The sequence below is a fragment of the Neopsephotus bourkii genome, unplaced genomic scaffold (genome assembly GCF_033783945.1).
Source record: "Neopsephotus bourkii isolate Nb327-2 ecotype Australia unplaced genomic scaffold, CSIRO-AGI_Nbou_v1 NB_168, whole genome shotgun sequence".
NCBI lineage: Eukaryota > Metazoa > Chordata > Aves > Psittaciformes > Psittacidae > Neopsephotus > Neopsephotus bourkii.
Genome location: NW_026900684.1, coordinates 15,403,487 through 15,416,542, shown reverse-complemented (window position 1 = coordinate 15,416,542; position 13,056 = coordinate 15,403,487). Strand labels below are relative to the sequence as shown.

General features: G+C 43.5%; 1 protein-coding gene across 4 annotated transcripts in view; it reads left to right on the top strand.

The window, feature by feature from the left end:
* GRIA2 (glutamate ionotropic receptor AMPA type subunit 2) overlaps positions 1-13,056 on the top strand; it is a 94,112-nt gene that overhangs the window by 31,179 nt on the left and 49,877 nt on the right. For all 4 annotated transcript variants that reach the window (XR_009728455.1, XM_061373449.1, XM_061373429.1 and 1 more), the window contains exon 3: positions 12,662-12,901. Coding sequence is in view for 3 of the 4 variants with exons in the window: in XM_061373449.1 (XP_061229433.1) it covers positions 12,662-12,901 (240 nt within the window). In the remaining variant the exon portion in view is untranslated. The remainder of the gene's footprint in view (positions 1-12,661; positions 12,902-13,056) is intronic.

Here is a 13,056-nt window from a genome sequence, read left to right as displayed (position 1 = left end):
TGTACTTCCTTAACAGATGGCCCCTAAATTTTTGAAGACTTTTTTGTACTTGCTTAAAATATCTGATATTTTAAGCACAAAGTCTTTCCTCAGTGTGAAGTATGATTGACTGGTTGAAACAGATTAATCTGCCTCTCTTCTGGTATTTGAGCTTGCTTCGTACTGCAGCAACCCAGGTTTGACTCTTAATTTTGCACAATGATCAAAACCACTTTTGCTAAGAACGTGGTGTGGATCATGCCATTTGGTCACACAATCTCTGACCAAACATTTCAGGTTGTAGGAATAACTGAAGTCTGCATTTCTGCCAGAAAAGGTGGAAAGTATTCTTTGTACCTGTTCCACCGTAATAGTCCTCTAAAGACATTCCAGCCTCAGAATTTAAATTTTCCTTTCTTCCATTGTGAGGATTTCTTTAGTTGTTGCTGTGCAAAACTGAGGCCCCTTTTTTGTTACAGATTTTTTTAACTGCCTGGCTTTGCTCTGTTGTGTTTTGTGCTTTAATGCTGAATGTCCAGGTGAAAAACTCATCACAGAAGTATTAATGAGGTCTGCTTCACTTTTTGTGTGTCAGCCCAATACTCGATGCTTAACTTTCCCAGTGAGGTCTGGTTTTTGTCACCATGAGATAAATACGTGTATATGCACAATCAGCAAAGAGGAAAATTAAGTCTAGATCAGTATTGAATGTAATTCCAGGCATGCAGATTTTCTTAAATGCTCAAAATAAGATAAACACACTCTCACCCTTTTTTGGCACTGGAATTAAAAACTGCAAAAAGAGACAAAAAGGAAGGACTTATGTCATTCATGGTTTTGTTATCTAGCAGTGCAGCATATTTTTAGTTCTGATTGCCATTGATGTTTTAATTGGCATTGATTTGCCTCTTGGCTTTAGTGAAGGATATCTTGGGATTTTAAAATGCCAGCCTTTATTTGGTTTCTCTGTCCTTGTTTTATTGAATCTTAGCACGAAGCTGTGGTCCAGTGCCTCATCTTTCACTTATTATGTTCTTCTTTGAGCCCTGGGGAACTGTTTTGGGTTCTTTTTCACCACAGTTTCAGTTAGCCTACCATTGTCCTAGAAAAAGTATCTATACTGCAAGTCGTGTTGTTTAAAGACATACTCCTTCATGGTTCTAAGTGAGTTTGGATGGACTTGCATGATTCCCTATGTCTTATTCAATCTTCCTGAACAGAAGTTTACTCCTCACATCTATGAGCCAATAGTATAATCTGAATGGGTAAAACAGACAATGCAGAAAATATATAGCATTACTTCAAAAAATGCTTTAGCCTGTAAAAACCCAACCAAACAAAAAAAGGCAATACAGGATGCTTCTGCTGGGCTGCAATTTTATTAATGGCTTTGGAAGCAATCCATATTGGGTTTTTTTGTTTTTATAATGATTTTCTGATCCAATTTCAATCATACATGAATTTTGTGGCAGCTGTGTTTCATGCTTAATTTTTGCTACTTTTGTTTCGTCTGTTATGTGGCTCTTTTCTATTGTCTGCTTGTTCTTAATGTTGCCTTTCAGAAGCTGAAATTGCCAACTGGGCATTTGGTTTCTGCTTGTTGTTCCTTGCTACTTCCGATTCATCTGTCAGCCATTCAGACCAGTGAGCATTTCCTTTGTGTTTTGGTCCCCTTTTGCAGAGGCAGTGCTTGACACTTTCTTTACACTTGTGCTGTATTTTCTTTCTCTTAGAAGTAAGAGAATGATTATTCTATTTGGTGTGATTAAATTATATGCACTGAAGACTTATTTTCTTGTGCTAATATTAAAGCAGTTTTGTTAGCACTCCAGTAAACCAAGTTAGTATAATAAAATAACACAGCCACATAATTACTGCACAGCATTTAAAATCTGAGCACTGAATGGCAAATACTGTCTCAGTCATTTTAAATTTTCATCTTTGGACAGAAACCAAATACCAAAATTCTCATATAAATAGCAAAATAGAAATACTAGGAAAAAAAAGAAGAGTCATAACACTTGGGGAACTGACCTATATGCAAATACTATTGGATGTTTGTTTCAGTAAGTTTAATGACCATCTCAGTAATTTTCTTTTTCCAATTTAACTGTCCCTGATTGTAAGCAATGACTAGGTTGATTACTCTCACTTTAGAAAAGAAGTCCTGGCTTAGGAAGACTTGATCGGAAGCAGTTTCTAAGCATCAGCATGACATCCTTGTCTCTAAATTGGAGAGGCATGGGTTTGGCAGATGTACTGCTCAGTGGATAAAGAGTTGTCTGGATGGTCGCAATTAAAGAGTTGCAATCAATGGCTCAGTGTCCAAGCGGAGACCAGTGATGAGTGGTGTCCCCCAGGGGTCAGTATTGGGGCCAGCGTTGTTTAACATTTTGTTTGTGACATGGACAGTGGGACTGAGTGCACTCTCAGCAAGTTTGCTGAGGGCATCAGGCTGTGTGGTGTGGTTGCCACACTGGAGGGAGGGGATGCCATTGAAGGAGACCTTGCCAGGATTGAGGGGTAGGCCCATGAGAACCTCGTGAAGTTCAACAAAGCCAAGTGCAAGATCCTGCACCAGGGTTGGGCCAATCCCAAGCACAACTACAGGCTGGGCAGGGACTGGATTGAGAGCAGCCCTGAGAAGGACTTGGGGGTGTTGGTCAACAGGAAGCTCAACATGAGCCATCAGTGTGCACTTGAGCCCAGAAAGCCATCCGTATCCTTGGCTAAATCAAAAGAAGCATGTCCAGCAGTTTGAGGGAGGTGATTCTCCCTTTCTACTCTGCTTTTGTGAGACCCCACCTGGAGTAGTGGGTTCAGCTCTGGAGCACCCAACACAAGAAGGACATGAACCTGCTCAAGCAAGTCCAGAGGACCATGAAGATCATCAGAGGGCTGGAGCACTTCTCTTACAAAGACAGGCTGAGAGAGGTGGGCTTGTTCAGCCTGGAGAAGGCTCTGGGGAGACCTTAGAGCAGTTTCAAGTACCTAAACGGGACCTCCAAGAAACCTGGAGAGGGACTTTTTACGGAGGCATGGAGTGATAGGATAAGGGGAAATTGCTTCAAACTGAAAGAGGGCAGATTTAGATTAGATATAAAGAAGTTATTTACTGTGAGGGTGGTGAGACACTGGAAGCAGTAGCCCAGAGAAGCTGTTGGCTGCCCCATCCCTGGAAGTATTCAAGGCCAAGTTGGATGGGGCTTTGAGTAACTTGGTCTAGTGGAAGGTGTCCCTGTCCCTGTGGCAGGGACTTGGCAGGCTGGGTGGAACTAGGTGATCTTTACGGTCTCTTCCAACCCAAATTGTTCCATGATTCCATGATTTGTATTGAAATGCATCTAAAAAGGAGGTCTAAGAAGAAATAGATGTGGTTTAACAATTGAAGAGTTAATAATTGAGCTAGTAGTTTTTGGCCTTCCTTTGACAAGGCACTTATTTGTCATTGTAGGCTTAAACTTAATATTGCTGTTGAAAAATCTGGGCCCTAGGTTTTGAAAGAAAAGACTAGGACATGTCTTCCAGAAGATGACTTCTAGGACATGACAAGGACAGGACATTCCAGTATTCCGGAGAACAAGGGCAAACTAGGGGTTTTCCTGACTGTATTATGAGAAGTAAGATACAGTTCTTGCCTGTAACAAAGCCTTCTAGAAACTGTTGTGTCTTAGGTATCTTTATTTGTGTTGTTTCTTGGAATTCCCAGTTACTTGTTCTAGGCAAGTCTCTAGAGAAGTGATCACAGAATGAGCTTACTATATTCTTGCCCTCTTGTTGCTAAGTAGGCCATTGACTATTTCTGGAAAGGACAACATAAATCCAAAGAGAACCATTTCGTACAGGAGAACTTGAAAGAAATGAATCATGGCAGTTGCTTCTAATGTCTTTAATAAAATAGATCTTTCATGTTTCAGTGGCTTATGAATCCTAATCATCGCAATTTTTAAAAATCTAATAACTGTGAACAGCTTTTGATTCACCATTATAAAACTCGTGTCTCCCAGCAATAGCAACATGACTGTAGACTTAGTCTAAGGTGGGAATGCCGCCAAAACCAATTGCACTTTCTGCATTATCCACTGGATCATCATTATATATTTGGAAATACCATCCTTTTTTCCCCCTTCTTTTCCTGAGAGACTAAATGCCCCAAAACAATTGAAAGCATTTGTCTTGAGACAAAATCATTACTTATTTTTAGCAAGCTTTTATTACACAGCATAGGTGCCCTCCCATTTACCTTTAGAGGAATTTTGCGCACAAAAGCTCTAAGATTTGTCAGTGTGCAACTGTAACACTGACTACTGTTGATGAATGTTTATTTTTACCTGGATTAAAATTGATTTTACCTGATTTTCTGGCTGACCCACACAGCTTGATGCTTGCTAACATTTATCTTGCATCCAGAGAGCCCTGGTTGAATTAAATAAGAATTTGTGGGACAGGTTTCATAATAATTTAAAAATATAAAATGTTTTTGCTTTTATCATATTATTTGTTGGGATTGTCTACACGTGTGTAGAAGTCAGCTTTGCTAAGTTGCAGCCTCTCTAAGTAGCTAGAGCAACAGTGGCTTGACTCACACAGCTAGAGGTGGTGCTTTTTACTTGTCTCTGGCTTTGTGCTGGAGAGATCAAAACTGGATATTTACTCACCTTCCCCAGAAGAAGACATGTGCATGTAAGGACTGATAATTTACCAGGTGTAAAGATTATTAAATGGCGAGGCATTTTCTGTGTTAATCCAAAAGAACTGTTGTTGATCGATAGGCAGTCTCTAACTAGTGAAGAGAGGCAGTGAGCCTTGGGAGGAGGTTCAGTTTGAAAGAACAGCAGTTGTCTTCAGAGGGTGGACTGGATGCATGTTTGTATCACTAAAAGAGTACAGAACTCCTTCACCTGTTCAAGCACAGACCAGGGGTATTAACAGATATGTCTTGTGGGTGGAAGGGGTAATAGCACCTTTATCCCTGTCATGGTTGACCCCAGCCAGCAGCCAAGCACTTGCACAGCTGATCACTCGCTCTTTCCTGCCCCCAGCGGACATGTGAGAGGACAGGAAGAGCACAAGTGAGAAAACTTGTGAGTCAAGGTGAAGGTGGTTTAATAAGTGAAGGCAAGAGAAAAAACAAGTGATGCAAAGGCAATCACTCACCCTTTCCCAAAAGCAAGCCAAGGCCAAGCCAGTCTCCAAGTAACAGTCACCTTGTAGGTCAGAGCCCCCTACCCTCTACATCCTCTACCACAGTTTTATGGCTGATCATGATGTTACATGGCATGGAATATCCCTTTGACTAGTTTGGCTCAGCTGGTCCTGACTTCATGCTTATCTCCAGTCTAGTCACTTGAATGTGCAGAGGGAAAAAGATAAGGCTTTGATGCTGTGTAAGTACTTCTCAACAATAGCTAAAACACTGGTGTGTTAGCAGTGCTACAGATCCAACACACGGCACCATATGGGCTGCTGTGTGGGAAGCGAATGCTATTCCAGGGAGACCCAGTATATGCACACCTTTAAATAATTCCAGGGTGTGTTTGAAGCCTAGTATATGGAATCTGGGCTCTTTTTATTTGTCCTCATAAATAATTGTGATGATTTTTTGCGATTTTCTTTTTCCAAGTGTAATGTTGTTTTTTAAATGGAAGTTGAGATCTATTTAGTTACTTGAGCTCAGGAGTTGAGGACAGAGCCTTAACTAAAACTTCCCAACATCATGGGCAGATTCAACTTCATTACCCCAAAGATACTGAGCTGCAGCCTGGCAGGGACAGATCTTTACAGTATCAGGAATGGGAGGAAAGGATGGGGGAGGACCTGAGACAAACGAGTACAGTGCGCCAAAGACCCAGGCTTTTCTCTGCTAAGGGTGGCATTGGTGCTTCTGGGGAGGCATCACCTAGGGTTTTCAAATTTTCTGGTGCAGGCAGCTTGCCCTGGTTGTTGCCTGTTGTAGGCAGCGTTATTTCATCTATGCCTGTAATCACTGACTGGTGATGGAGGAAAAGCAGTAAGTGTGACAGGAGATGCGATAGCATCCTAGGTGTTGGCAACACTGGCAACAGACCTTGTTTATTTGTCAGTGCTCCTGGAATGACACTGTTGTTGTCTGTCACCTTATATGCAGCATTAAAATGGTTTAATGCAGAATATCACAGTAGTGTGCCAGTAACAGTCTTCTGCAGAACTCTCACCTAGGGATCCAAATGTAAACTGGTGCTTTATTTTAATATGCATTTTTGAAGGTGGATTATGAGACACCAGCACCTTTATTGTAGCAAGTTCAGAAAGACTTTGCTTTAGGTGGGAAACAATTGTTCATGAGTGGTGGGGAGGTGGGTAGTTGGTTTTGTCTCAGTGAGAACATAGTCATTAGGAACAGAACAAGGAGTTTCAAGCTCTTCATAAATTCACAGCCTTTTCAGAAGCCTTTGTTCAACCTGAGCAGTGTTGCACCCTTAATATACTTGGGGTAAATATCTGAACTTTGCATAACTGCAGCCGAGTGCACAGCACAGTGCACAGGCAGGAGCTGAGAGAGCCATCAGGAGACTGCAGCTTGTGCCACAGGGGCAGACAGGACCTGGCAGCACCAGGAGTGAAGGCAGCCAAGCTCTTTCTATAAAAGAAGGCCATATGGATCACTATCAAACCAGGCATGGTGTTGTCGGTAAGGGCATGGTGTGACAATTTGGGTTGTAGTTTTCACAGAAGGGTGTGCAGGAAGGGCATTGAAACCCTGTCGGCTTGACCAGGGAGCAGCGGTGTCCACCTGGCAGAAAGCCATGGCCTCTCTGGGCTCTGCACCCACCACGATGGACACTACTGCTCAGACAGAGCTCTGGTGGGAATACACTGCTGCCCTAGTGTCCGGCTGTGGGGTGCCCCTGCTCTTGTGCCGGTGTCAGGGGACAGCAATGAGTGCTCCTGTGGGAGGTGTGCCCAGATGGAGGAACTCCTCCACTTGGTGACAGAGCTCCAGGAGGAGGGGAGTAGGGTGAGGAGTAACGGGGAATGCGAGAGAGAGACAGAGACTACTGGAACTGCACCCTGCCTTCTCTGAGACAGGCCCAACAGGCAGGTAGGACACATGGTACAGAGGATTCCCTATCCCTTCTCTGCCTGGCTAAACGCAGTGGCTGAAGGGATAGGGGACAATGGCAATGTGTTCCTGCCTGGTGCAGCAGGCATGTCCCCTTTGTGACTGCCTGTCCTACCCAGGTGCCCTTGCACAATAGCTGTGTGACTCCACATGTGGAACCAGACAGTAGCAAGGACAGTGGTTCACCTAGCATGGAGGTGTCACCAAGGTTAAGTTGGCCTGTACCCTGTATCAAAACTGCTTCCATGAGGAAAAATAGGTCATTATTGTAGGAGATAGGTCATTATTGTAGGAGACTCCCTTCTGGAGGAAACAGAAGGCTCAGTAATACACAGGCTGGACCCACTTCTTAGGGAAGTCTGCTGCCTCTCTGGGGCCCAGGCTGAACGTGTGAAGAGGAAGCTTCCTAGCCCAGTATGACCCTGATTATGACAATGATTATTGCTCATTATTGTTTTTTTCAGGTGGGCAGTCCAAGGACAATCAAGAGATACTTCAGGGCCTTGGGATCATGGCTTAGGGGATCAGGAGCACAAGTAGTGTTCTTCTCTATCCTTCCAGTTGCAGGGAATCATAGAATCATAGAATAGTTAGGGTTGGAAAGGACCTTAAGATCATCAAGTTCCAACCCCCCTGCCATGGGCAGGGACACCTCACACTAAACCATCTCACCCAAGGCTCTGTCCAACCTGGCCTTGAACACCACCAGGGGTGGAACATTCACAACTTCCTTGGGCAACCCATTCCAGTGCCTCACCACCCTAACAGGAAAGATATTCTTCCTTATATACAATCTAAACTTCCCCTGTTTAAGTTTTAACCCGTTCCCCCTTGTCCTGTCACTACATTTCCTAATGGAGAGTCTGCCCCCAGCATCCCTATAGGCCCCCTTCAGATACTGGAAGGCTGCTATGAGGTCTCCCCGCAGCCTTCTCTTCTCCAGGCTGAACAGCCCCAACTTTCTCAGATGATCTTCATATGGGAGGTGCTCCAGGAAGAAATGGGAAGAGCCAGCAAAGCAATCCCTGGCTCTGAGCCTGGTATCACCAGCAGAATTTTTTGAGTTTTGATCATGGGTCAATTTACATGACACCAGGCTTGGTGGCAACAGGCAGGGTGCACCTGTCTTAAAGGGGGGGGGAACGATCTTTGCACAGGAGTTAGCTCATTGAAAGAGCTTTAAACTAGACTTGAATGAGAAAAGGAACAAATTGAGGCTCACTCAAAGTAAGCCTGGGGGTGACCTGCCAATGTTTACAGGATGGTGTGTTTGTGAGTCTGTTGCCTCGGTGGAAGTAGGGATTGAAGACCCATGCAGCAGCAAAGATGCAAAGGTTGATGTCTTAGAAACCATGGAAGCACCTAAAAATGGTCATGTAGGAATTGAGGCTTCCCCCCCCCCGCAAAAAAAACATTGGGATCAGTAGCCCAGCTGAAGTGCATTTATACCAGTGCATATAGCGTGAGCAACAAACAGGAGGAGCTGGAAGCTGTTGCACAGCAGGAAAACTATAATATAGTTGCCATCACAGAAACATGGTGGAGTGACTTGCACAACTGCAGTGCTGCAATGGATGGCTGTCAACGCTTTGGAAGATACCGGCTAAGTAGGAGAGGTGGTGGGGCAGCCCTGCCTTTTAGGAAGCACTTAGGTTGTCTGGAGCTTGATGATCATGAGGATATGGTTGAGTGTTTATGGGTAAGAACTGGGGGAAGGCCAACAAGGCTGATACCGTGGTGGGAGTCTGTTACAGACTGCCCAACCAGGATGAAGAGGCAGACAAAATATTCTATGAGCAGCTGTAAGATGTCTTACAATTGCTACCCTTGTTTTCATTGTGGACTTTCAATTATGAGAGGTTTGCTGGGAATCCAGTACAGCAGAGAGAAAACAGTTTAGGAGGTTTGTGACATATGTGGAAGATACTTCCTGACACAGCTGGTGAGTGAGCTGACTAGGGAAGGTGCCCCACTGGACCTGCTGTTTGTGAACAGAGGACTTGTGGGTGATCTGATGGCTGGAGGCTGTCTTGGGCACAGTGATCATGAAATGATAGTTTTCTGTTCTTGGAGAAATAAGAGCAGGGATCAACAGAACTGCTCTCTTAGACTTGCAGAGGGCAGATTTTGGCCTTATAGGAGCCTGTTTGACAGAGTCCCTTGGAAGGCAGTCCTGAAGGGCAAAGGAGTCCAGGAAAGCTGGACATTCTTCAAGAAGGAAATCTTAAGGGCACAGGAGCAGGTCATCCCCATGTGCCAAAAGATGAGCCGGTGGGGAGACGACTGGCCTGGCTGAACAGAGAGCTTTGGCTGGAACTCAGGAAAAAGAGGAGCGTTGATGACCTTTGGAAGAAGGGGCAGGCCACTCAGGAAGACTACAAGGATGTCGCCAGGTTATGCAGGGAGAAAATTAACAACTAGGACTTAATCTGAGTGTTGCCATAAAAGCCAATTAAAAATGATTCGATAAATATATTAACAACAAAAGGAGGGCTAAGAAGAAACTTCATCCTTTATTGGATGCAGGGGGAAACATTGACAAAGGATGAAGGACAGGCTAAAGTACTTAATGTCTTCAGTCTTTGATAAGACGACTGGTTGTTTTAGGGCTATCAAGCAGAATGAAGCCCTCATAATCAAAGGGAGATTGTATGTATCCATCTTAGACACGCACACAAGACTGTGGGGCCAGTTGGGATCCCCCCAGGCATTCTGAGGGGTCTGTGGAAGTATTCATCTAGGCAATTTCCATCATTTGTCAGCAGTCCTAGCTAACCAAGGAGGTCCCAGGCTGGAGGTTAGTATATGGGATGCCCATCTACAAGAATGGCCAGAAGGAGGATCCAGGGAATACAGCCCTGTCAGCCTGACCTTGGTGCTGGGGAATATTATGGAACAGATCATCTTGGATGCTATCACAAGGCATAGACAGGACAAGCAGGTGATCAGACTCAGTCAGCATGGGGTTATAAAAGGCACAAACTGCTTCACTAACCTTATGTCCTTGACAAGGTGACGTGCTTAGTGGGTGAGGGAAAGGCTGTGGGTGTTCTCTACCTAGACTTTAGTAAAGCCTTTGACAGTGTTTTCCACAGCATTCTCCTGGAGAAAGTGGCTGCTCATGGCTTGGATGGGTGTACTGTTCACTGGGTAAAAATCTGGCTGAGTGATGGTGGAAGGAGTTAAATCCAGCTGGTGGCTGGTTACAAGTGGTGTTGCCCAGGGCTCAGTCCTGGGGCCAGTTCTGTTTAATGTCTTTGTCAGTGATCAGGAGGAGGGGTCAAGTGCATTCCCAGTAAGTTTGCAGGTGACACCAAGTTGATCAGGAGTGCTGATGTGCTTGAGGGCAGGAAGGCTCTACAGGGGGATCTGGACAGGCTGGTTTGATGGGTAAGGGCCATCTGTAGGAGGTTCAGCAGGGTTCAGTGCTGTGGCCTGTACCTGGGTCACAACAACCCCATGCAATGCTACAGGATGGGGGAAGAGTGGCTGGAAATCTGCCTGATGGAACAGGACTTGGGAATGTTGTTCAGTAGCAGCTGAACATGAGCCAGATTGTGCCCAGGCAGGCAAGAAGGCCAGTGGCATCCTGGCTTGTATTAGCAATAGTGTGGCCAGCAGGACCAGGGCAGTGATCATAACCCTGCACTGGGCACTGGTGAGGCTGCACCTTGAATCCTGTGTTTAGTTCTGGGCCCCTCACTAGAAGAGACACATGGAGGTGGTGGAGTGGGTCCAGAAAAGGGCAATGAAGCTGGTGAGGGGTCTGGAGCACAAGTCTGATGAGGAATGGCTGAGGTAACTGGGGTTGTTTAGTCTGGAGAAAACAGGCTGAGGGGAGAACTTACCACTCTCCGTAACTATCTGGAAGGAGGTTATAGTGGGGTGGGTATCAATTTCTTTTTCCCAAGTAACAGGACAAGAGGAAAAACCTCAAACTGTGCCAGGGGAGGTGTAGATTGGATATTAGGAAACATTTCTCCACTCAAAGTGTTGTCAAGCACTGGAACAGGCAGCCCTGGGAAGTGGTTGAGTCACTGTCCTGGAGGCATTTAAAAGATGTGTAAATGTGGCACTTGGGGACATGGTTTAGTGGTGGACTTGGCAGTGCTGGGCTAGTGGCTGAACTTGCTGATCTTAAAGATCTTCTCCAGCCTAAATGATTCTATGATTCTGTATTGAGTTGTAGTCGGAACAGAAGAGGTTTTACCATCGTGTACCCTAGTTCTGGAAAACCTGCATCACCTTTTGCAAAAGGGTATTGCTCATCAAGTTTTCTAATCATTTGTCTGAGATGAAAATTTGACCTACTTAACGTTAATTGCTGTTAACTGCTGAAACTGGCAGACTCAGAATTTCACCAATACTGTTTAGATGCTTTGAGTATAGAAATAATTAAGGTATGGGAGATGACTGGTAGCAAAGATAGACAGGCAAAGCCATGAAAAGAGAATAGCAATGAATAATAGGCGTGAAGTGGTGATTTATTTTTTTTTTAAAGGTATCTATAAAAGAAAATATTATATTAATTCGAATCTGATACATGTTAAAAATGAACTTATTTTTGCTTTTAAGTGAATTATATTGAAGGATCAATGCACTAAATGTCAGGGCAAAATTAGCTTCAATTACACTGTGATTTTTATCTATAAGCAGGTCATGTGTAGCAGGGATTGCAAGGAGGCTGACTAGATTTATTTTCTAGAAGGACGTCTCTCGTTCAAGGTGACTGTGCAAACCAAAGAGCATATAGGTGGTAAATGAGAATTACTCAGAGGTGAGCATTTCCTTAAGGTACACTGCTTTTAGAACTTAGGCACTAGCATGGCCTGCAGTGTCAAAGCAGAGAACTAGCTCTTTTACACAGGTGGCAGTGGTCCTTAGTGTTCATTGGCTGGCTTGAATTGTCTCCAGTGATAGAAAGTGAATAATCAGCATGTTATTTACACCTTTGAGGTTATTCTCTCTGCAGCATGACTGCAAGTGTCATCTAGAAGGACCAGCTTTTGCTGAGTCCTACAAAGCAGGAATTAAAATAATGCTTTTAAACAGAAAGAGGTTTAAATCAAATCAACTCCTTACTTTTCTGCTGTCAATGGATTTGCTTCTGGTTTTGGCTTTATATTTTCCCAAATGGAAAGTTATTTAAGGCATTTTGCAAAAAGCTCAGTGAATCTCAACCTCAGAGCCAATTTATTTTTAACATGACAAAAAAAAATTCTATTTCCATAATACTGTGTGTGGTCGTAATGACTCATTTTAAAAATTACAGCTGTGATTGATGTTTGCATCACTTGTCCTTACAATATAAATTGAGTTTAAGAATAACGTGGTTTTATTTCTGAATTAATTGTCTAGGAATGTGAACCTCATCTCTGTTTTATTTTTTCTTGGCTGTTTTGTTTCTAGTGGAAACTTTTAATAATACTAAAAAATAATAATCTTCATAGATTATTACTGTTTTCTCCTGGTATTTATGTGATCAGACATTTTCATTATTTGTCATAAATATATGCGATAGAGTTTTCAATAATCTCAAAAAAGATCTCCCACCTAATTGTTTTTCTTTCTCCTTCATAGTCTGCTCCCAGTTTTCAAGAGGAGTCTTTGCTATTTTTGGATTCTACGACAAGAAGTCTGTAAATACCATAACATCATTCTGTGGGACTCTTCATGTCTCCTTCATAACTCCCAGCTTCCCAACAGATGGAACACATCCCTTTGTCATTCAGATGAGACCTGACCTCAAGGGAGCTCTTCTTAGCTTGATCGAATATTATCAGTGGACCAAGTTTGCGTATTTGTATGACAGCGACAGGGGTAAGATGGGGTGCTTTTTATCTGCATGCTGTTTGCTAGATGTATCTCACTGAAATACTGAATTAGTATTAGAAAAGTAAATGAGTAAAGGAATACTTACTTGCAGCAAATGTAAATGTAAACATAAATTTAGAACTGAGGTTTTGGGACAGAAA